General features: G+C 44.0%; 1 protein-coding gene across 6 annotated transcripts in view; it reads left to right on the top strand.

Moving 5' to 3' along the window:
• Nucleotides 1-25,845, top strand: part of GRB10 (growth factor receptor bound protein 10) — a 459,832-nt gene that overhangs the window by 343,561 nt on the left and 90,426 nt on the right. For 4 of the 6 annotated variants that reach the window (XM_033930513.1, XM_033930516.1, XM_033930517.1 and 1 more), the window contains exon 6: nucleotides 8,249-8,405. In XM_033930513.1, the coding sequence (XP_033786404.1) occupies nucleotides 8,249-8,405 (157 nt within the window). Of the gene's footprint in view, nucleotides 1-4,682; nucleotides 4,762-7,348; nucleotides 7,469-8,248; nucleotides 8,406-25,845 lie in introns of those variants that run through there. The other 2 variants (XM_033930519.1, XM_033930518.1) reach the window with 2 other exon arrangements.

The raw sequence follows: 25,845 nt of genomic DNA, 5'->3' as shown, positions 1-25,845 counted from the left end.
GGGAAGGCAGATAGACCCTTAGTGCAGGGAAACTGTTTTAAGTTTCCCTGATTGAATCATGACTAGCTAAAAGGTGTTAATGTATGATTAAGAGGGTGCTTAGGACAATGGTGCACAGATCAAGCCAGAGACTTAATCCCATCACCATGCTTGCAGATGTTACACCCTCCTTTGTCAATTAAATTAACCATTGTTTCAAACAGTTTGCAAGTTCTAAACAGAAAGATACTGGGAGATACAATATTTTCTCTAGTCAGAATAAGATTCCAAGGTATAAAAGCCTGCTCTCTGCTCTATCAATATCTCTCTCTTTTTCTATGGAGCTATCAAGCTCTCTCTTTCTATCTAGCTATCTCTTGGCTCTTGGCTTGGCACTCTGGTTCTCTCTTGAGCTCTCTCTATCTCTCTGTCTATCCTTCTCTTTATCTATGGAACACGAAACATCACCCCATCCCCCTTTTCTCTTTCTCTCTTTCTCTCTGCCTTTCCCTGAAACTTCACGCTTCCTTCTGGACTCTGTAAGGCAGTGAGACTGCTTTGCTCTCTGCTTAAGTGTAATGCTCTCTGCTTAAGTGTAATGCTCTCTGCTTAATTGTAATGCTTATAAATATTACTTTTCTGTAAGACTATTTCTATAATATATATTCTTTATGCAAACACCTCTGGCTATGCCTTCTTTATTCTACTTTCTGGTGAGTCATCTGTGAGGGAACTGAACCTGGGACCAGCGTTTGTCAGAACGCCTTTCACTTAACCCCTCCAACCTAACATTGTGGGGGTGCGACAATCCTTACATTTTATTAAACTGACATGGAGGTCTCCCATATGTAGAGAATATGCTGCCTGCTTGTCCTGGGATAAAGCACAGTTACTTACCGTAACAGGTGTTATCCAGGGACAGCAGGCAGATATTCTCGCAACCCACCCACCTCCCCGTGGTTGCCTTTTTTGCTAGCTATCTGAACTGAAGACACGCTGAGGAGATGCATGCCCTAGACCGGGCGGGAGGGGCTCGCGCGCATTCGCGGGCCAATCGCAAGCTTGAAGGTCTTCAAGCAAGTCTGCTTGCGAAAACGTCCGCTAGGGGGCTCCATCAGTGACGTCACCCACATGTACAACATGTAGAGAATATCTGCCTGCTGTCCCTGGATAATACCTGTTATGGTAAGTAACTGTGCTTTCTGTCCCCATGCACCATCTCTCCCTGCCCTCCACCCTATGTCCAACATTTCTCCCTCTCTCTTCTCCATGCATGTCTCCCTCCCCTCCATCATATGCAGGATTTCTCACGTTCAACCCTTTATACCTCTGTTGCATCTTTCTTTCTCTCCTTCACCCCATGTCCAACAATTCTTCCTCTCTCCTCTATGCACAGCAGCTTTCTATCCCTCCCATCCCCCTGTGCAGCAGCTTTCATTCCTCTCTCCTATGCCCCTGTGCAGCACCTCCTGACTGACCCCCTCCACGATGAGATCTGACATATGAGCCTCCCAAAGTAGCAGTGGTGGAGATGGCCGGTGGGAAGAGGCAGGCTCTGAATAGGCTGCTTTTGGCCTGGCCCGCCAGAGCTTCCCTTTGCCACATCATTAGTGTCGCCATAAATGTCAGATGGGGTGATACAGCAGAGGGAAGGCCCCGGTGGGGCAGTCTAGGAGCTACCTTTTCTGAGCACTGCCTCTTCCCATCGGCCATCGCTGCTGCTGCTGCTTTAGGAGACCCAGGGAGGTGTCGGGACTCACTGAATTGGTGAGTCTGATTTTTTTAGAAAGAAAATTGATTCACTGATATGAATCGATTTGAATTGGCAAATCGGGCAACAGTAATATGCCCTGGTATTTGATGGAACATACCTTACAGATAAACATCCACATGGGTTGAGTGCTCATTTATATATGTATGATGAAATGCTAAACAGATTAGAGCTCTTCAGCATGGAAAAGAGACAGCTGAAGGGGGATTTGATAGAGGTCTTTTAAAAAGTACAAAGACTAGGGGATATTCAATGAAGTTGTTTGGCAACGCTTTTAAAATGCGTAAGAGGATACATTTTCTCACTCAACAAACAGTTAAGCTCCAGAACTTGTCGTCAGAGGATGTGGTTACAATGGTTAACATATCTGGGTTTATAAAAAGTTTGGACAAGTTCCTGGAGGAAAAATCCATAGTCTGCTATTGAGATAGACATACAGGAAGTCACTGCTGTCCCTGGGATTGGTAGTATGGAATCTTGCTACTCTTTGGTACTTGTGACCTAGATTGGCTACTACTAGAAGCAGGACACTAGGCTAGATGGACTGTCACTCTGAAGCCAGTATGACTATTCTTATTTTCTTACTATAAAATATTATAATGTATGCATGTTTTCAAACAAATCTAGGTGTGAGTAGCTATGCCAACTCTTTGACTGGTGTAAGTGATTGGTTGACCTAACAGGTAAAATACATGCTTTTAGGGGTAGTTTCCAATCCAGTTTACCCAAAGTGGTGAACTGGATTAGAAACTGTTGCCCAACAAGCAACAGAGGATAGTGGTAAACGGAGTTCGCATGGAGAAAAGGAAGGCGAGTGCCCAGTGGTGGTGTAAGAGGGGGGGCGAGGGGGGAAGTCTGCCCCGAGTGCCATCTTGGTGGGGGTGCTGACACCCGTCCTCCTCTCCGCCCCTTCCCTTGTACATCTTTAATTTTTCCGGTGCAAGCAGCATCACGAACTTGCTGCCTGCTTTGGTGTCGGCTCTCTAACATGATTTCCGAGTCCCACGCCTAAGAAGCGACGTCAGAGGGAGAGCCGACACAACGCGGGCAGCAAGTTCATGATGCTGCTCACGCTGAGAAAATTAAAGAGGTGTGGGGGAAGGAAAGGGGGGCAGCGCACGTGTGGAAGGAGGAGTGGGGGAAGGGCACCACCACCCTTGCACCACTTATCCTAGCTACGCCACTGCGAGTGCCTCAGCGGTTGGTATTAGGACGGATTCTGTTTAATATATTTGTGAGCGACATTGCTGAAGGGTTAGAAGAAGACCTTTTTACTGATGACATGAAGAAAGCCAATACAGTAAATACCCCAGAGGGAGTAGAAACCATGAGAAGAGTTCTCCAAAAATTGGAAGAATTTTAATGTAAAGTGCAGAAATTCAGAGTAGATGTGTGAGATAGGAGGAGAGAGATTCATGAGCACAGCTTAGGGTAGGGAGCTTGGAGTGAATGGTGTCTGAGGATCTCCAGGTGGGAAAACAAGATGGTGATAGTACCTAGAAGGATGCTAGGCTGCACAGAGAGGAGCATAACCAGCAGAAAGGAGGTGTTGATGCCCTGTACTGTACAAGTCAGAGCAGGATTAAAGGGTAGGCACGTGCAAGTAGGCACGTAGGCAAGTAGGCACGTGCTTCGGGCCCAGAGAGTTCAGGGGGGGCCCAGAATGCTGCCTGCTCTGATGACGTAAGTGTACCTGCCTCTGGGTCCTGCTTCTGTCATCCAAGTATTGCCTCTTCCTGCCTTCTTCAATATTCAGCGCAGGTGAACTTGCAGTCTTCAAAAGGACATGGGCAGTGGTTCCTACATGCTGCCCGCAGCTGACCCGGAAGCCATTCCTCTGATGCTGGGATTTTGCATTAGCGGAAAGGCTTCTGGGTCAGCTGTGTACAGCATGTAGGAACCGCAGCCCTTGGCCTTTTGAAGACTGCAAATTCGGCTGCGTCGAATAATGAAGAAGGAAGTAGAAGGTGCTACTTGGACTTCTGGAGTTTGGGGGACATAAGAGGGCAGAGGCAGGGAGGAGAAAGGGCCATGGAAGGGCAGGTCCAGGGGGCCCAGTGTACTTGGATGCCTAGGGCCCACTGAAGAATTAATCCTGCCCTGGTACAAGTCATTGGTGAGGATCCACTTGGAGTACTGTGTTCGGTTGTATCTTGCTAAGGACATAAAGGGGGGCATTCTACAAAGTACTGGTGCCTAAGTTAATTAAAAATGCCGTTTAAAATGGCAAAAAATGGTAAAGTTTAAAGCACCTACTGGTGCCTAAAAAATTGGCACTGTGGGCAACACTAATGCCGGAAGTGGCATTAGGTGGCCTAAAGTGCCTATGTGGGCGAGATTCACAAGAAAGATAGGCACCGGAAATGTAGGCCTGGAAAACCCTTGCCTACATTTCTGGTGCCTATCTTTCTCAGAGGCGTGATTGATACACGATCAGTGGCCACTTTTTTAGACAGCCGTCGATATTGGGCGCCTTATGGAGAATCCAGGCCAAAAAGACTTGAAGCCATTCAGAGAAAAGCAATGAAAATGGTACGGGGTTTGCACTGCAAGAAATATGAGGAGAGGCTTGATGACCTGAAGATGTATACCCTGGAGAAAAGGAGAGACAGGGATGATATGATACAGACATTCAAATATTTGGGAGGTATTAAATGTACAACCAACCTTTTCCAGAGGAGGGAAGGTGGTAAAACTAGAGGACATGAATTTTAGATTGCAGGAATGTCAGGAAGTACTTTTTCAAGGAGAGGGTGGTAGATGCCTGGAATGCCCTCCCGTGTGAGGTGGTGGTAATGGAATTTAAAAATGCATGAGGTAAACACATAGGAATTCTGCATGGACCCAAACGAGCTTAGCAGTGACTAGATGGGAACACCAGTAGTTGAGAAGCAAAGCCGTTACTGGGCAGATTTCTGTGGTCCGTGCTTCAGGAGTTTGTGGAGAAGGCTAGAGCCAGGCAGACTTCTACAGTCTGTGCCTTGAAAATGACGAGGACAAATCAAGATCAAGTATGTATCTGTAGAACGACATCATACCTGCCTCCCCCTTTCTGTAACCCGCCTTTGTACCCCTGTATATAATGACCAATCTCAAACTTAGTCTCTGTGAAATTTCTACAATTTTTCTCCCGTCGTACCCACTTCCCTAAAGACCTGTCATGTCGCTGCTTTTGTATAATGTCTGCATTGTGAATGTCCTGATGTAACCCGTTCTGAGCTTCGGAGATAGACGGGCTAGAAATTGAAATAAATAAATAATCTTGTTGGGCGAAAAGGATGGGCAATACAGGTCTAAATTTGCTGTCATCTGCTAGGTTATGCTACTCCAAATAGGCATATTTTTGGTGCCTAAAAATGGGCACCCATTTATAGAATTACCTGCTTGCCCCCTCTTCAGATTCTATATATAGTGCTTTGAATTGCATGTGCAAATTTAGGCACATGCTCAATTATGCACAATTTAACTGAGTATTGAGCCAATTAGCACTAATAATTGAGCAGTATGAATCGTCAGCATTAATGGGCAATAATTAGAACTTACACATACATCTTTTTAGGCATATTCTATAAAGAGTTGTGTGTACATTCTAGTATGTTGGATCTGAAAAGAGGGTGTGGCTATGGGAGGTGCATGGGGAGGTCGAGGGTGTTCCAACAATTTGTGCAAACTATTACAGGATACACCTGACTTGTATATTCCCTTGTCTAAAACTATGCCATGGAGCCTGGTGCTAAGCATATTCTGTAAATGGTGCCCAGCTTGGAGTGTCATTTATAGAATAGCATTTAGTGCACATATTTTTTTGGCACTGATTTTTCAGCACCATCTATAGAATTTAGTCCTCTAACTTCCTTGTGCTTCAAGAAGATGCTGGGCTATCAAGTTAATAAAACAAACAATAAATCAAGAAAATTGGTGGGGGCGGGGGGGGGAGGAGGATTGAAGACAGTGCAGTAATATTGCTGAAAGTACTGATAAAATACAGTCTGTTGTGCTGATCTCCCTATGGGATAGGAAGTGGAGATGCTGGAAACTGGGATGGGTAGAGGGGGGAGGCAAGGAAGTAGAAATGCTGGATGAGATGACTGGAGGCGAGAGGGAGGGGAGGGGATAATTTTAATGCATGCACTGGTCAATGCAATTTTTTGCTTTATTTTTGCCTTATTGGCTCAAAAACTTTGACTACTACTGTATATGCTTCAGTATTACAGCTGATTAGGTTATCTTCTTCAAAATGAAAGTCGGCTCAACTCTGTACAAATTATTGGGTTATTTTGGCTCCACTAGAAAGCAGCATTTTGGGGAAAATGGGACCGTGCTCTCTCTAAATGAAGGGCATGTGTGGCCAAGCTGGCATTAAGAGGGTGCAACCTGGGCAATTGCCTTGGATCCCATGGAAACACGGTGGGATTTGGAGGCCCCAATATGTTTACATTGGCTCTGCCCAGTAGGTTTCGGCTGGTAGTCGAGTTATATCATACCATCCCAAATCTACTTTGATAAGTAATTTGCATGCAATTGGGGCGTTGAGGGGGAGGGTACTGGGCAATTGTGTACACTGAACTTTCAGTGTTGAAGAGTTAACTTTTTCCGACAGTAATTTGGGCATTTTATATATTCTTACAGTAAATAAGCTTCATTGGGTAAGAACAAAGAAGGGAGGGGGGAACTATTAGATTTTACTGTGCTGGGATATGCATGCTTGGATGTAAGCCTGAGCCGGAGACTGGGCAGAGCGCTGATGCAATACATCACTGGCACACCCCGATCAGCTGTAACAAGGGGAGGGGTGGGGGGAGAGATTCCTTCCTCCCCCTTCCCCCCTGTCTTTCAATCGTCTTTTCAGAAGGGACTTGTCCCTGGAAATGGAGCCGTTTTCTGGCTGGAGACAGTTTAGTGGTCGATCCTCCTCCTGCGGAGTTGTGGGAAAGACAGACATGAGAAGGCGGGGGAGGGGAGGGATGGGAGTTTCGGGATCCTGGGAATTACCTGGCAGGCAGGGGGATAAAGAGTAAAGTACTGTATGGGGAGTGCGCTATTCAAATGAGCAGAACACACCCACTGGGGGGGGGGAGGGAAGAAGAGACTCCGGACATACAAAGCAGCAGGCTCCCGGAAGGCCACAGAGGCTAGGGAGGGGGGAGGAGGCAGCAGTCACAGGAGAAGTTCAAGTGCTGAAGTTGCATGTGGATGACATCAGCTGCTGCCATGCCGGGCCCATTGTGTGAGAGGCTTGGCAAAGAGGATTCGCTCACATGCCTTCTTCCCATGCTATTTCTGCCTCCTTTCTCCTTAGAACTCCCCCCCCCCCCCCCCCTGAGCTGGGCGCTAGAAGGGAGCGGGTTTCTCGTGTGGGTTCTGTTTTATTCTTTTATGTACGTGACTGGTCCTAAAATTATTTTAGTCTCTGGAGGATTTCCCCCTCCTCTCCCCCCCCCCTTTGCCGGGAGAATAAATTGGTGGCGGGGGGGGGGGGGGGGGGAATGATTGCATCATTGGAAGGAGGCTGCTGATTGGTCGGTCCGACGTGGTTTGATTCGATTCCTGAAAGCTGGAGTGACGCTTCCGAAGGCTTTCCCCGGAGCACCGGCTACGTGACAGGTACAGCGCAGGGATCCGCGCGCACTGCCGGCGAGCACTTTTCTCTCGAGGGGGCAACCTCGAACTAAAATGCCATCTTGTTCTCCCCAGTGCTGCCTCTTACATGCTGTGGAGGTAAGACGTTCCATATGAAGTGAACCTTCCCTCAAAAGAAATGTGTGCCAGTCAATTTTGAACGTAGAAGGGACTGAAAAGTGGATTTTTATGCTAGCTGTGTGTGTGTGTGTGGGGGGGGGGGGGGGGGTGGAGAGCAATTTTCCGGTAGGCATATGATGTTGCAAGCTGAGCAATGGTTTATATGGCAGAGAGAGATGCATACATGCTGCATCTGTGCCGGAAAGTGAAGCAGATATTCCCCATCCCCCATCTTTAGCCCTTCTCGACAAGGTTTGCTGTGCACGGGCTGTATACATTTCACATTTAGATGGTACTAACTGAGAGCGATCATCGGAATTAGGAGATGGCCGGTCAAGCACTACTTGGAATTAGGACTCTCTTTTGATTTTAGTTTCAGTTCAAAATGTTATTTCAGAGAGCCCAAAACTTACTAGGAGAAAGACGAGTGAATTCTGCAGTTTGACCCAGTTTGTAGACATTAAAAAAAATACTAAAAGGGATTTCTTGTTCTCTGTCTCTCTTCTACTAAATTTTAATTGTACAGAAGCTGCATTATATAAAACAGATGTAATATTTTGGTATCATAGAAGCAATTAACATCTCACTGAACTAATTATGCTGTTTGTGGGTCCAACTGCCTTAAATAGACCGCACTTCTCTGGTTTCTCTGTTATGATGTATCTATCTGAAAATATAAATATATTAAAATATCTGGATTTAGTTTCATGTTTTCTTAAGGAGTACTGTAATTTTACAGTTTCTTTCTTTGTATTACAGGTCATAAAAATCTATAGTGAAGATGGGACAAGTAAAGTAGTAGAAATTCTATCAGACATGACGGCCAGGGACCTCTGCCAGCTGTTGGTTTACAAGAGTCACTGCGTGAATGATAACAGCTGGTCTTTAGTGGAGCACCATCCTCACTTAGGAATAGGTAAGAAAAAATAAAATACTGTATTACATGTGCCCTAAGGATGAAGGCTTTAACACATCAGAATGGAAGCATGGGGGGTGGGGATGCTGATGCAATAGTGGGCTAGGCTTTGCATAGGGATAGGGAGGTTTTATTGCACAAATTTGTGGGCACACAGATGTAAAAGTGTGTTGCACATGAGCTAACCCTACATAAAGCCTTCTGTGCACAATATTTTTAAATCCAAAGAGGCTTTTAGTTGTTCTGTTCAGATGCAGAGAGGAATGTGCAGAAGACGCTTTTAACACCAGGTCTGAGGAAGCGCAAATGGATGGTTTGTTCTTCTGTGGTCTCTAAACTGCCAGCATTTGTATTAAAGCCACAACATTTTCTTTCTTGGATCCGCAAAAAGCTTAACAATAATAAAACCCCACAGAATTGAGATAAAGCCGCATGCTCACAATTATATCGGTACCTGTTCTGTACATAAATATCAGTATTGCAAAAAATTATATGCATAGGTGTATGCACATGCAACTCTGGGTGCTGATAGGTTGGTTTTTTTTTTGTTCTCCCACCAGCGCACAAACTCTAGTCGTAGACCTGTGTTTGTATGTATCCAATGTGACCTTCCATGTTAATACAGATTTTTTTTTTTTTGGGGGGGGGGAGGTTTGCACAGGATCTATTTGCATGCTATTTGGTTACTGTAGTGTGGAACTAACATTTCTACTTCATTGTACAGCATTTGATGGCTTTTAACAGTAAAGTATTAGTATTGCGGATAGAAAAGTTGAACAATACAGGTTTTAAACCCCTTCTGCATTCAAATCTAAAGACATAAGAATAGCCATACGGGGTCAGACCAATGGTCCATCTAGCCCAATATCTTGTTTTCACCCAAATAGCAGACATTTTCTGCCCTCTTACTTTGTTCCATTTCTGTACTGTTTGCTTAGAATAAGGATATCTTTCCTTATAAATTGACGAATACTCACACACAGACATAACTGCTGCATTCACAGGCCGATTCGTAGAACCTAACGCTGGAGCTAGACGTGATTAGTGCTGCCGACATTAAACTGCGCACAATGCTGAGAGGTTCTAGTTCTAGAAAGAGCTCACCTGTCAAAAATTTGCATAAATAATAATTAAATGTATGCAAACAGAGGTCTTCAGGGATTCCCTCTCATGCTCAGAGAACAGCGCAGGAAGCCTTCCGCCAGCTCTGAGCATGGTGGTAGCATGCTTGAAGGGGAGGGTTTTCACTCTAAAAATCTGCCAGTTTTGACATATTTCAGAAGTGCTGAGAAGCCTCTAAGTGCTGGTACTGAGCCGGATAAGCCAGGAGGGGCAAAGCCTGCAGCCTGTCTGTAAATCAGTCAAAATGCTGCTGCTGCTGCGAAAATTCACAAGATCTTTGCAGGGGAGGGAGAGAATTTGAAAGCACTGTGATAATAGTGTAGGATCTTACAAAGCTCAGCATGGACACCCTGCTTCCCGGTTTGACTGGGCATTCGTACAAGAGCTTTGCTTGCACAGCTTTTGTGCGCATGTTCTCCTCTTTAACCTCCCAATGCTCAGTGCTAACAGTGCACATATAATTTACATGTTATTAGTGTTGAGCATTGGGAAGTTTATTTTTCCTGTTATCTCCTGGCACTGTTCCTACAACATCAGCCCATCAGTGAAGAATTTGTTGCTCAGCTCCCAAACAAGATGGCTGGTAAAGTGTTTGAAGTTATATCTTTTGATGTCTGACAAGTATTTTGGCAAAAGGAGATGGAGAGATCACTGGTAGATCAGAGCTTTAGACCCCAGTAGAGTCATGTGAGCTTTTAAGAGAGCTGAAATTATTTTGGCAAAGCCCTTTTGAGCAAGATCAGAATGAACTGAAGAACATAGTTTATGAAAAGTAATGTTTTGCAGTAGATCCCAAAAAACAAAATTTTGAAAACACAGCAATCATTTACAGGGAAATTAAAAATAATAATAATAAAATATGTAGCACCCAAAGCCACAACCCTAGATTTCAATGCCATAAAGGCTTTATGTCTTAAGTTGTGTTGACTTGGCCTTATCTGGAACCACTAACACCGTAGTTCTACAAAAAACTGCTTCTTTATTCCTAACGTAAATTTTCATGACTAATGTGTTAGCACTCTCATTCAAACATACCATTAAAAGGGTAGACCAAGTCCGTATCAAATTCTGAAAGTCTTTAAGAAATTCAGTGAGGTCAGATTCAGTTGAAACAAGTTGATTGAACCCTTGTTCAGTTGGGAGCTTTCTTTTAGCAGGAACATAATAACAATTAGAAATAGGTAATATGTCTGCTTTCTCTAACCCTAAGATGTCCTTAAGGTATTTTCTCAGTACGGATCTCAGGTGACAACAAATGGGCGACAGGAAAATTAACTAAACATAGAATACTAGATCTTGCAACCTTTTCCATCATCTCAGTCTAAATGCAAACTATAAGAATCTTTAACCGCAGAAGTGCATACAGCCTGCATTTCAACAGGTGACAGTCATTTATCAAGTATCTGTAAACTTGAGTCCACATTACTCAATTTTTCAACAACTTCCTGTGAAAAAATTTGATTTTGAGTTATAAATGATTTTAATAACCCCTCCATTCTGTGATTAATCTGCCAAGCATCTTTCAAGCATATAGCCAATAGCATAAAGCCTTGTGTGTGGTACCACCACCTCCTGATGGTAGATATGACATAGCTCAAGTGCACTCTTAGCTGTCTGAGGGTTTTGAAGTTAAGTCTTAATTGTGCAAACTAGTGCTGCCCAATTCAGAAAAAAAATTTCGATTCAATTCAGCCTATTGAATCGATGATTCGATTTTCCTGCCCAATTGTGTGTTTTTTTCAAACATTCTGGTGGGTTTATTTTATAGCCTCTTCACCCCCCCCCCCCCCTTTGCCTTCTCCTAACCACACTGGTGCTGTGGTATAAACAAAAAAGACTTTTCCTCTCTCTGTTAAATCCTGGCTCATGTTTGCGGTCTAACACCAGCTCTGGCAGGATACACGTTTCAAATCTGACATATTTTAATCACAAAACAGAAAATAAAATTATTTTTTCTACCTTTTGTTGTCTGGTCATTATTCAAATCTTGTTCATCCCAGACTCTTGTTGGTCCCAGGCTCTGGTTGTCTTACTTGCCAGGGTCTCCTTCTTTCTCCGTGCTAACCATCCATCTTCTATCTCTGTCCTTCCCTTCCCTCCCCCGGAGGTCTGGCATCTTCCCTTTTTTTTTGTCTCCATCCACAGATCCATCTTTTCTCAACTACCCTTTCATCCAGCATCTCTCCCTCCTTCCCCACCACCCTCTCTCCTTTCTTTTCCCAACTACCCTCCTATCCAGTATCTATCCCCCTTCCACACCATCCCTTGTGTCCAACTTCTCTCCCTTTCTGTTCCTTCCCTCCCTAAGTCCATTATCCACCATCTCTCTCCCTCTCCTCTGTTTTTAGACCCATTATTTCTTCCCCCCAAAGTCCAGCATATGCATGTCTCTTTGAACCCCCCCTCCCTCCCTCCATGTACACCAGGGCCCCCCTCCCCTGAAGGTCTGTCCCCCCCCGAAGGCCTGTCTGTACAACCCCCACCCCCCCAAAGGCCTGCCTGTGCCACCATCCCTGAAGGCCTGTGCCACAACCCCTAAAGGCCTGTCCCACCTTGAAGGTCTGCACCCCCCCCAAAGGCCTGTCCCCCATGAAGGCCTGCATCCCCCAAAGGCCTGTCCCCCATGAAGGCCTGTCCCCCCTGAAGGGCTGTACCCCCACAAAGGACTGCACCCCCTCCCCCACGGAAGGCCTGCAAGTTCCTCCTGACCTCCCACGTATCCATTTACCTAATATCAGCAGGCTGCAGAGAAGATCGCTAGCACTGGTGATCGTCTCTGTTGATATTAGGTAAATGGATGCATGGGAGGCCAGGGGGGAAGCCGGACACCAGTGGGAGGCCAGGAGGGAAGCTGGACACCAGCACTTTCCGACTGACCCTCGCCCTCTAAAGCAGGAGCGGCAGCAGCCGGCCAGCAAGAGGCAACGCTGTCGCTCCTGTTTTAGGGGATGAGCAGGGAGGGTCAGTTACTGAATCGGGAGGCCGATTTTTGTTTTTGTTTTAAATTGATTCGAATCAATTCACCCGAAGTGAATCGGTGAACCGAATCATACTGTAAATCCAAAGCAGAAGGTTTTATCCAGAAGTTTCACTAAAGAAACACAGCAGTGATAATTGGTAATGTGGAACACAGCAGTGATATTGAAACCTGTTAATTCTTCATAGCAAACAACATGAGTAATATTCTCTGTCAGGAAATACAGGCACAACACCCTCAGTAAAGAATATAGCAGGAACAGTCTGGCCATGAAGACAATAGTAATAATTCTTTATGGAGGACTCTTGTTGAGTACCTTTGAAAGAGTTCATCAAAGATAAGCCTCTATAAAAGAGCCCAACAGAATAAATCTTCATCAGTCTGCAGCACAACTAGTCCTCATTAAAACAGTAATGAGGGGTTAATGCTTGGCGCTCTTTCCCTGGCCTGACTAACCTATCCGTCCAGTTCTTCCACCTTTCACAGTTTCCCAAAACTGCTTTCACCAAAATTTTTCATTCTGCTTTTATCCAAAACACTTTTATGTTAACATAAGCTTTTCCCCTCCTGATAAAAGACCTGAACATGGCTCGCTGCTGTGTCAGAACTAGTGAGACCCCCCTCTCCCCTCTTCCATCAAACACAGCAAAGGCCGTAATAAAAATTAAACTACCTCACTGAGGACTCATTAGAACATTTGCAGATGGACATTCTTAGACCAACAAACAGTGAACTTCATTTAAGTCTGTTTCCTCCAGAAGTTTGTACCTAATTCTTTCTGGGTAACCATTCCATGGGTTCCTCTATTCTCTCCTGTGCAGCAGGCAGCTCAGGGGAACTTCCTGTTTAGAGAATGACACGGGGACAAATTTTCCCCATCCCTGCACAAACTCAATTTCCCTGTCCCATCCCATACCTGTGAGTTTTCTCACTGTCCCTGTCTATGCCCCATTCCTGTAAGCTCTGCCTTACCGCACAAGCCTCAAACACTTAGGATTTTAAAGTGTTTGAGGCTTGTGCAGATGAGGACAGAGCTTGAAAGACTTGGGACAGGGATAGGAAAAGAACTTGAAGGGATGGGAAAATGAGTTCCCGCGGGGACAGGGAAAAATTTGTCCCCGGGTCATTTTCTATTCCTAGTCTCTCTTCTATTTCTCTCGGATAGGATAAAATACTGTATAAGACCTGAGGGAGAGTGGAATTCAGACCCCTGTCCTTCTGTGTCTGGCTAAACTGGGAAGGACTTCTCGCCTCCCACTTTTCCTGGAGGAAAGAATTCTCTTTAATCATTAACTCCAGGTACTTGGTCTTGGCTGTAAAGCCTCTCTCTGCTGTTTCCTCTCTTGTTGTACTGCTGTGACAGAGGAACTGCCTACTTCTCTCTATCACAACATATAGCTGCATAGTTATATGAAGTTTCAGTATTTATTTATTGGTTCAATTTTCTATACTGGTTTTGCATGAATGTATTCAGATACTGAAGTATGCTTCACTGCCTTTCCCTGTGGGCTCACAATCTATCTAATGTACCTGGGGCAATGGGGGGATTGAGTGACTTGCCCAGGGTCATAAGGAGTAGCGTGGGTTTGAACTCACAACCTCTGCACCACGTACTCCCCAGTAGTACTTTGAGGAAAATTGTAGAAAAAGGCATTTATGCGTGAAGAGCAGTAAAGCACCTATTTTAAAAAGACATAGGTGTCTGTGTGCCTTTATAAAATAACACAAACCCTGCAGAAATACTGCCTGTGTTGAAAGTTCAGACATAACATAACATAAAAACCCATTTCTAAACCGCATTACCGTGAAGATCCATGCGGTTTACAAAAGAGCAAAAAACAAGAAGAATGATTTAGTTGCCTAGAAATTTGGTAAAAAAAAAAAAATGTTTTAAGATGTTTCCTAAATGGTTGATACGTACTAGAATTCACTATTAAAGAATTCAAATCCTTACCCCAGGTAAGCTAAGACACGTTGATGATATTTTTTTAGTTTACATCCTTTAACAGATGGAAACGAAAAGAAAGCATCTGAACGTCTAGAACGTTTTACATTAACAAATGTAAATGAAGCCACTGAATATCCAGGTGTAAGCTCAGATAATTCCTTGAAACACATAACAACCAAACTTAAATTTCACATGTGCCTCCACTGGCAACCAATGCAATTCGTGCAAAAAAAGGAGAGATATGGTCGAACTTTTTCAAACCAAAAATCAGTCGGATTGCTGCATTCTGTATTATTTGCAATCTATAAAGATTTTTTTGAGTACCAGCTAAATAAGACAATGTTGCAAAAATCCAATTGGCTCAGAATCAAAGACTGGACCAATAATTTAAATGATGAGATGTAAAAATATGCTCTTATACTACGCAATTTCCATAAAGTGCGGAAGTCTTTCCGTACTAGGGTATCAACCTGATTCTTCACGGTTAGATTCTGGTCCAAGATTATACCTAAGGTCTTAATTGTGGGAAGAACTGGCTAGGTCACAGCCTTCAGTGTCAACAATGTTTCGGTACAAGTTTGGTGCGGAGACGCATAAAATAATTTTGTCTTTTCCTGTTCTTAAGTTTCAATTTAAATTCCACCATCCATTGTTCAATTATTGAAAATACTTCAGTTATTATATGCCCAATATGAGACACTGCAGTTGAAACCGGAAACGGGACAGTTATGTCATCAGCATAACTAAACAACTTGATACCTTAATGAGATAATTTTGTACCCAAGGAAGATAGATAGATGTGTTAAAAAGCAACGGGGACAAAGGGGAGCCCTGAAGGACACCACATTGATTACTCCAACTGCCAGAATAAGCATTATTAAAATGCACCTGATAAGTGCATGAAGACATGATGTCTGTGCTCATTTAATAAAATAAGTAATGTGTACAGCAGTCCTTTGTACTGTTATGCTATCACTCGTGTTCTCCACAAACAGTACTTCATAACATGTTCATTTATAATTTTTACTTATTCATTGGTCTTCAGTATTAGCCAATTGGTTTGAGTGGCCAAATACTATGTGGCACTAGCCTCCTCATCAGACCGCTATGTTTTATATAAAGTGCTTTAGTGCATTAGTGCTTCTATACTTCAGTGCTTGAAAAAATAAATAATCTTTCAACTTATCTTTTTTCTTCATTTTCTGAGTTTTCCCTTTGTCAGTAGTTATTGGGAAGGGACCTGCCATTCCGACATGTTTCGCCCAAAGGCTATATCAAGAAAAAGTCCCCTGCAATAAAATGCATTCATTAAACTCAGTATAAGATATCAATTTAATTAAAAGACCTTTCTGCTATTCAACCGGCAAATCCTTTAGTAGTTGAATAGTTTCCCCTTCTGCTTTAGCTCCACACCATCCCGATCATTGGAAATTTTGTGGCAAAGATGGCCACGGCATTTTTTTGTTCCTCTTTTTTTTTTTTTTTTTTTATTTATTTATAAAATTTACACATTTATTGTCAAGCATATCATCTTGTACAGAAAGTGAGATCAAGAAAACATAATAATATTATTTACTCTCAAACCTGAAAGCAATTCAAAATAATAAAGAAAGTATACATCCTAACTTAATCACACACTAGTCCTCAAATTAAGATCCAAGATTAACGATAAGAGTAGAAATTAAATTAAAGTAAAACGTTTTAACAAGAAAAATCACTTAAGCTACTACTGAGAAGTGAGCTAATTATTATTATCACAATGGTACAGATGGTTCTACAGACTCAAGACGTTTCGCAGAAAGGAAAGTAGTCAAGTGAGCTGGATCTACAAATACATATTTCAAGGAACGGTATCTTATGACACATTTACAAGGATACCTAAGAAAAAATAAACCCCCTATTTGAGTCACTCCTGGTTTTAACATTAAGAATTCCCTTCTTCTCTTCTGAGTCTCTCTCGAGACATCAGGAAATATCTGGATATGAAACCCCAAAAAGTCCTTGGCCCTATTTTTAAAGAAAAGTTTAAGAATCCAATCCTTGTCTGGGGCCAAAGCCACAGTCAATAAGAGAGTGGCTGGAATAGCCAATTCTCTATCTGATTGCTCTAACAAAGTGGAAACGTCCAAGGATTCTTTCTGTGGTATTCCTTCATCTTCTTTCTTTTGAGGATCCTGATTTCTTATAGGTAAATTGAGGATCCTGATTTCTTATAGGTAAATTTTGTTCCTCTTTTTAACATCCCACTTCTCTGACATCAGGGGCAACAGTAGCGAATCAGGAATCAGATAAGAGACATCCATTCTATTTCCTGGTTTAGACCTCCCGAGTATACCGTATTCAACCTAAAAATCCAGTTCTGTTCACAGTAATTTAGTTTGCGTTCATAGTTACTTCCCTCCCATCCTTCTTTGACTTGATCTATCACTCGCCATTGGATGTCTTGTAAAGTATGCTGTTTATCCTGCCAATGTTGTACAAGCGGTGCTTCCAGGACATTGTTCATAATGCGAGATTTATGCTCATTTAGTCTAATATGGACTGTCTTTTAGTTCTTCCAATGTATATCAGACCGCATGAACATATAATGCTATATACTACATTACAAGATTTACATGCTGTCCTACTTCTTGAATGGATTATAATCTCCCTTCCCGGAGGGTTCCATTCCCCACCTTCAATTGTATTAGTGCACCACTTACAGTTTCCACATTTCGCGTGCACCATGTCCTGATCTTGCTCTTGTATCATATCACTGCCATCATACCTGTGTTTAGCCAATTTTTCTCCCAGATTGCTAGCTCTACTATATGCATTCGTGGGGAAATCCACAAAAAGCTCAGGGATAATTTGTAACACATGCCAGTGTTTTCTCATATTGTACGACCAAGTTGTACGACCCATCATAAAATGGTAACACACAGACCAGTCTATTATCCTCTTGGGTGTGTTGTTCTATCTGAGGCTGTTCTACTTGGGGTTGCGTCTTTTGGGCTAACAGTAAATCCCGATTGGCATATTTTGCCCTCAGGAAAGCTTTCCATATTGCTTTCCTGGGGTACCCCCTCTGGCGAATGCGTGTCTCCAAAATTCTTGATTGTTTCACAAACTCTTCTTCATCTGTGCAAATTCTTCTTAGTCTCAAGAATTGCCCCCCAGGTACGTTAGATAGATTGTGAGCCCACCGGGACAGATAGGGAAAATGCTTGAGTACCTGATTGTAAAACCGCTTAGATAACCTTGATAGATGGTATATAAAAAATCCTAATAATAATAGATTGAATTTAAATCTATAGGGATGATGGCTGTGGAACTGTAACAGCATGTTCCTCTCAACTGGTTTTCGATACAGTGTAGTTTTTAAACAGTCATGTGTCCGAATGATGGTGAAGTCTAAGAAGTGTACACTATGATTATTGTATGTAAGAGTAAATTTTATTTGAGGGTCCAAGGTATTCAACTCGGTGTCTTTCCATATAAAAAAGATGAAGACCAGTGAATAAGTAAAAATTATAAATGAATATGTTATGAAGTACTGTTTGTGGAGAACACATTTAATAAAATATGCACATTAATCATGCCTCCACCCATGATCCACCCAATCTCCTCCCCTGAAACACACTTTCTAAAAGTCGCTTTCAATCACATATCTAATGCACCATGTGTACATGATGTAATTTGATACAAGTCCAGTTTGGCAAGGAACCAACGAGAGGGACAGCTATTCTGGACTTGATCCTCAAAGGGCTGAGAGGACCTGCCCAAGCAGTGGAAGTAGGGGGACCATTAGGGAACAGTGATCACAACATGATCAAATTCAAAGTGGAAATAAGTATACCAAAGGGGAGGAGAACCATTGCAACAACATTCAACTTCAGGAAAGGGAACTACGATGCCATGAGACAAATGGTAAAGAGAAAACTCAGGAACTGCTCCAGAAAGGCACAAACAGTGGACCAAGCCTGGACCTTATTCAAGGACACGGTGAACGAAGCGCAAAACCGGTATATACCCAGATTTAGAAAAGGGTGCAGAAAGAGTCAAGCAAAAGACCCAGCATGGTTAACCAATGAAGTTAAGAAGATGATAAGAGACAAGAAAAAATATTTCAGGACGTGGAAGAATGACAAAACCGAGGAAAACTGGAAAGAGCACAGGAAGCATCAAAAAGAATGTCACCGGGTGGTCAGAACGGCAAAGAAAGAGAATGAAGAGAGACATGCCAAGGAGGCACGGAGTTTCAAACCATTCTTTCGATATGTGAAAGGAAAACAACCGGCAAAGGAGGAGGTGGGACCCCTGGATGAGGGTGACAGGAAGGGAGTGGTAAAGAAGGAAAAGGAGGTGGCGGACAGATTAAACATGTTCTTCTCATCGGTCTTCACGATAGAGGGCACATCCGATGTGCCGGATCCGGAAATATTCTTCAAGGGGGACCAAGAGGAAAAATTATCGTGCATGGAGGTAAGCCTCGAAGACGTACTCAAACAGATAGACTAAAAACTGAAAAATCTCCGGGCCAGGCGGAATCCACCCGAGAATACTAAAAGAACTTAGAGGCGAAATAGCGGAGTTACTTCAGCAGATTTGCAACCTATCCTTGAAAACAGGGGTAATCCCGGAAGATTGGAGGATAGCGAATGTTACACCTATCTTCAAGAAGGAATCCAGAGGTGACCCGGGGAATTATAGACCGGTCAGCTTAACCTCAGTTTCGGGGAAGATGTCCGAATTATTGATCAAGGACAGTATCAATGAGCATATAGAAAAAAACAGGCTGCTGAGAACAAGCCAGCATGGTTTCTGTACTGGAAGATCTTGCCAAACGAACCTACTGCACTTCATTGAGGGGATAAGCGAACAATTGGACAAAGGTGACCCCATAGACATAGTATACCTGGACTTCCAGAAAGCCTTCGACAAGGTACCTCACGAGCGCCTACTAAGGAAACTGTGGAACCACGGGGTGGAAGGGGACATACACAGATGGATCAGAAACTGGCTGGCGGACAGGAAACAGAGGGTAGGACTAAAGGGACATTATTCTGACTGGAAAGGGGTCACGAGTGGCGTCCTGCAAGGGTCAGTGCTGGGACCACTCCTGTTCAATATATTTATTAATGACCTGGAAACAGGGACCAAGTGCGAAGTTATAAAATTTGCGGATGATACAAAACTCTCCAGTACGGTTAGATCTGATGAGGAATGTAAAGAACTTCAAAGGGACCTGAACAAGCTGAGTAAGTGGGCAAATAAATGGAAGATGAGCTTCAATGTGGAAAAATGTAAAGTCAGGCACATAGGGAAAGGAAACCCGATGTATAACTACACGATGGGAGGGATGATATTGGGGGAAGGCAACCTAGAAAAGGACTTGGGGGTTTTGAGGGATAAAACAATGAAACCGGCGGCACAATGCGCAGCGGCCGCCTCACAAAAGGCAAACAGAATGTTGGGCATTATCAAAAAAGGTATCACTACCAGAACCAAGGAAGTTATCCTCCCGCTGTATAGAGCGATGGTGCAGCCGCATCTGGAGTACTGCGTTCAGTACTGGTTGCCGTACTTTAAGAAGGATATGGCGATACTCGAGAGGGTCCAGAGAAGAGTAACAAATATGACAAAGGGCATGGAAAACCTTTCAAATGCTGAGAGGCTGGAGAAGCTGGGGCTCTTTTCCCTGGAAAAGCGAAGACTTAGAGTGGTTATGATAGAAATTTACAAGATCATGAAGGGTATAGAGAAGGTAGAGAGGGACAGATTCTTCAGACTGGCAGGGGCAACAAAAACTAGAGGGCAATCAAAAAAATTGAAGGGAGATAGGTTCAGAACAAATGCTAAGAAGTTCTTCTTCACTCAGAGGGTGATGGACACCTGGAAGGTGATAGAGCAGAGTATGATTTTGGGTTTCAAAATGGGATTGGACGAGCTCCTGAAGGATAAGGGGATTGAGGGGTGCAAGTAGAGGGTTACTATATAGTACAAAATGCTTTGGAGTAATAGATCACTCACAGGTCATTGACCTGGGGGGCCGCCGCGAGAGCGGACTGCTGGGCATGATGGACCTATGGTCTGACTCAGCAGAGATGATGCTTATGTTCTTATGTTAAAATTGTGGGTTCAATCCCCACGCTGCTCCTTGTGACCTTGGGCAAATCACTTAATGGTAAAGGGGGAGGGATAGGGACTTGTATACCACCTTTTTTGTCATTACTCAACCACATTCAAAGTGGTTTACACAAGCATTTTCCCTGTCTATCCTGGTAGGCTCACAATCTGTCTAATGTACCTGGGGCAGTGGAGGATTAAGTGACATGCCCAGGGTCACAAGGAATAGAGCGGGATTTGAACCCACAACCTCAAGGTGCTGAGGCTGTAGCTCTAGCCACTCTACCACACTTAAACATGTCAGTGAGCCCTCCAGGACAGATAGGGACAAATAGAATACCTGAATGTAAACCATTTTGAATAGAAATGGTATACAAGAAATATAAACAAATAAAATTGGTTTGCAAAACTACCTCCTATATGTGTAAGTGCAAGTCTGGAAATTTATATATAACTCTACATATAACAGCTATAGGTTTAAAAGTTATACCTTCTCTTTCTTTATCAATACATACACGTCAGTTTTGTATATTTGAATGAGGAATTCTATAATCTAGGCACCTTTATTTATGCACCTATTCATGTAAGTGTCTTGATCAGTGGTTCCCAAACCTGGTCCTGGAGGCACCCCAGCCATTTGGGTGTTCAGGATATCTTTAATGAAGATTCATGAGAGGGATATGCGTGCAATGGAGGCAGTGCTTGCAACTCTTTCTCACAAATTTTCATTAAGGATATCCTGATAACCCAACTGGCTGGGGTTCCTCCAGGACCAGGCTTGTGGCCATATGCTAATGTTGCTATTAGTGCACGGCTGTTAACAAAACTTAGCACATGAGTCCTTACCGCCACCTTGACTTCCAAAAAGCCTTCGACAAGGTACCTCACGAACGACTGCTTAAGAAGCTGTGGTGCCACGGGGTGCATGGGGATGTCCACCGATGGATCAAACACTGGCTGGCAGGCAGGAAACAGAGAGTTGGAGTAAAGGGCCATTACTCAGACTGGCAATGGGTCACGAGCGGAGTTCCACAGGGGTCGGTGCTGGGACCGCTCCTGTTCAATATATTTATTAACGACCTGGAGACGGGGACGAAATGTGAGGTTATTAAATTTGCTGATGACACCAAACTCTGCAGCAGAGTTAGAACCACGGAAGACTGTGAAGACCTGCAAAGGGACCTAACGAGACTGGAAGAGTGGGCAAAAAAGTGGCAAATGAGTTTTAACATAGAGAAATGAAAGGTTATGCATGTAGGGAAAAAGAACCCGATGTTCAGATACAAAATGGGGGGATCATTGCTAGGGGTGAGCAACCTTGAAAGAGATCTGGGGGTGATGGTGGACTCAACATTGAAAGCATCGGCACAGTGTGCAACAGCTTCAAAGAAAGCAAACAGAATGCTGGGTATCATTAAAAAGGGTATCACAACCAGGACGAAGGAAGTCATCATTCCGCTGTATCGTGCAATGGTGCGTCCACATCTGGAGTTCTGTGTCCAGTACTGGTCGCCGTACCTCAAGAAGGACATGGCAATACTTGAGGGGGTCCAGAGAAGAGCGACTAAACTGATAAAAGGTATGGAAAACTTTTCATACGCTGACAGGTGGAAAATGCTGGGGCTGTTCTCCCTGGAAAAGCGGAGACTTAGAGGAGACATGATAGAAACCTTCAAGATCCTGAGGGGCATAGAGAAGGTAGACAGGGACAGATTCTTCAGACTGTGAGGAACCACAAGTACAAGGGGTCACTTGGAGAAACTGAGAGGGGACAGGTTTAGATCAAATGCTAGGAAGTTCTTTTTTACCCAGAGGGTGGTTGACACATGGAACGCGCTTCCGGAGGTTGTGATAGGCCAGAGCATATTACAGGGGTTCAAGGAAGGTTTAGATAGGTTCCTAAAGGATAAGGGGATTGAGGGGTACAGATAGAAGTAGAGGTAGGTTAGAGAAATGGTCAGGAACCACTTCACAGGTCATAGACCTCATGGGCCGCCGCGGGAGCGGACCGCTGGGCGCGATGGACCTCTGGTCTGACCCAGTGGAGGCAACTTCTTATGTTCTTATGGTAAGAGTTCACATGTTGTGCTGAAATGTCCACTCTTCATTCCCAGACTAAAAAAAATGTAGTGCATAGGTAGCACATAAACAAGACAAAGACCATGAACACAGAAAATGATGAAGATTTTGAGCTTGCAGACAATAGAATAGAAGTTGTAAAGGATTTCAATCTCCTGGGCTCTTTTGTAAACAAAGAAGTAACATAAGAATAGCCTTACTGGGTCAGACCAATGGTCCATCAAGCCCAGTAGCCCATTCTCACAGTGGCCAATCCAAGTCACTAGTACCTGGCCAAAACCCAAGGTGTAGTAATATTCCATGCTACCAATACAGGACAAGCAGTGACTTCCCCCTTGTAACTGGCAAGGAAGAAATACTCCACAGAATAGCACTTGATTGATCTTCAATGAAGACTTTCAACAAAGTATTCAAAGACAAGGCAGTAACACTCCGAACAAATTTTCACACTAATTTTCTCAGTAGTCAGTTATGGATGTGAAAACTGGACACTGCGGAAACAAGACAGAAAGAAGATTGACTCATTTAAGCTTTGGTGCTAGAGAAGGATTTTATGAATGCCGTGGACCACCAGAAGAATTAACAAATCAATTCTGGAAGAGATCAAACTAACTATGTCACTAGAAGCCCAAATGGAGTTACAACTGTCTTTTGTCACACTGTCAGAAGAGAGAGATCAGTGGAAAAGGACATGTTTGGGAAGATGAAAGGAACCAGGCGAAAAGGGCAACTTGCAATCAGATGGCTGGACACATTGAAAACAACCATGTTGATGACACTGGAGGAGCTTAACGGACTAGCACAAAACCGATTTCTTTTTAGATCTGTAATTCATCAAGTCGATGGCACCTAACAGTGCATGCACATTTGTAACTTACCATGGGATTTCTCAGTGTTACCAGTGGTATGCCATTTTAAGCTGTGGTAAGTAGTGCTTCCTGATTCAGAAAAAAAATTTCAATTCGATTCAGCCTATTAAATTGATTTTTTTTCTTTTTTGATTCGATTTGATTTTCCTTCCCAAATTGGGTAGTTTTTTGTTTGTTTGTTTGTTTGTTTTTCCAACATTCTGGTGGATTTATTTTATAGCCTCTTCACCCCCTTTGCCTTCTCCTAACCACACTGGCACTGTAGTGTAAACAAAATAAACATACAAAAAAGACTTTTCTTCTCTCTGTTAAATCCTAGCTCACGTTTGCATTCTAACACCAGCTCTAGCAGGATACACATTTCAAATCTGACATATTGTAATCACAAAACAGAAAATAAAATTTATTTTTTCTACCTTTTGTTATCTGGTCATTATTCAAATCTTGTTGAGCCCAGGCTCTGGTTGTCTTCTGATAACTTGCTTGCCAGGGTCTCCTTTCTTCTTTCTCCGTGCTAACCATCCATCTTCTATCTCTGTCCTCCCCTTCCGTTTCCCTTCCCTCCCCCGAGAGTCTGGCATCTGTCCTTTTTTTCGTCTCCATCCACAGATTCACCTTTTCTCAACTACCCTTTCATTCAGCATCTCTCCCTCCTTCCCCACCACCCCAGGGTCCACCATCTCTCCCTTTCTTTTCCCAACTACCCTCCTATCCAGTATTTCTACTTCTCTACCTTTCTGTTCCATCCCTCCCTAAATCCCATTGTCCAACATCTCTCTCCCTCTCCTCTGTTTTTAGACCCATTATTTCTTCCCCTCCAAAGTCCGGCATATGCACGTTTCTTTGACCCCCCCTTCCCTCCCTCCCTCCCTCCGTGTACTTCTACACCAGGGCACCTCACCCCTGAATGCTTGTGCCACCATCCCTGAAGGCCTCTGCCACCACCCCTGAAGGCCTGCACCCCACCCTTGAAAGCCTGCTTGTCCCCCCTGAAGGACTGCACCAACTCCCGAAGGACTGTGCACTCCACCACCCCCAGAAGGCCTGCATGTTCCCCCTGACCTCCCGCTCATCCATTTACCTAATATCAGCAGCCTGCAGAGAAGATCGTCAGTGCTAGTGATCTTTGCAAGCTGCCATAGGTCTTCGGAGCTGTTTCCTCTGCTGCGGTCCCGCCCCCTCCTCTGACATCAGAGGCAGGATTGTGGTAGAGGAAACAGCTCCGAAGACCTATGGCATCTTGCAAAGATCGCTAGCACCAGCGATCTTCTCTGCATGCTGCTGATATTAGATAAATGAGTACGCGGGAGGCCAGGGGGGAAGTCGGACACCAGCACTTTCTGACTGATTCTCTCCCCTCGGCCTCTAATGCAGGTGTGGCAGTGGCTGGCTAGCAAGAGGCAGTGCTGCCGCTCCTGCTTTAGGGGGTGAGGGGGAGGGTCAGTTACCGAATTGAGAGGCCAATTTTTTTTTTTTTGTAATTGATTCGAATCGATTCATCTGAAGTTAATCGGTGAATCGGGCAGCACTAGTGGTAAGCACACAGGGCCAACTATAAAGGGCATCCCGATTGTAAGCGGCGGAAGGCGTCCTACCGCTATCTAGCCAGCTAATTGGGATGCATGTTTTCTAACAAAAACAAAAAAACAAACAAACAAAAAAACAACCTGAGGCAGGCCGCCTACATAATAGACGCCTGTTGCGAGTGTAAGGAGGCACTTATAGACGCTTAAGCTTGCCCAAGGCACCCGGAAGTGGCTTTAGGCATCTCCCTAGGGCGACAATAGGTCCCTGAAATGTAGGCCATTGAAATGCTGGCCTATATTTCAAATAGACGCAGCCACTAAATTGATCATGGTAAGGAAGTCTCCCTGCCGCGATCAGCGAGTGACAGTGAACCCCTGAAGTCCACTGCAAGTCAGCTGGCAGAAGGGATGCCTATTCCCTTCCACCATCATCCCCCCCCCTACCTGAATCCATGGCAGGAGGGATTCCCAAACTCTCCCACAACCACCCTCGAATCCCATACTGCGGACAGTGGGGGAGGGGGAGGGGGTTTCAGGGGTGACGGAGGGAGAGAGTGGTCATCCCTCCTGCCAGCCGATTTGCGGTAGGGTTCAGGGGTTTCCTGCTGCTGCCGCTCAGTTGATCTTGGCAGGGAGATTCCCGTGCTAGGATCAGTTCAGCAGCAACGCGATTCTCTAAACGTCGTCTGTGACATGGACACCAGTTAGAGAATCAGGGTGGTTAGGCGATTCTGTATAGTACCAGAATCAGCTTAGTTAAATCACTCCTATGTGAGTGTTAAGCAAGTATTTGAAAGTGAGGCATCCAAAA

This window comes from Geotrypetes seraphini, chromosome 2 (genome assembly GCF_902459505.1).
Source record: "Geotrypetes seraphini chromosome 2, aGeoSer1.1, whole genome shotgun sequence".
Lineage (NCBI taxonomy): Eukaryota > Metazoa > Chordata > Amphibia > Gymnophiona > Dermophiidae > Geotrypetes > Geotrypetes seraphini.
This window is presented reverse-complemented; position numbering and strand designations above follow the sequence as displayed.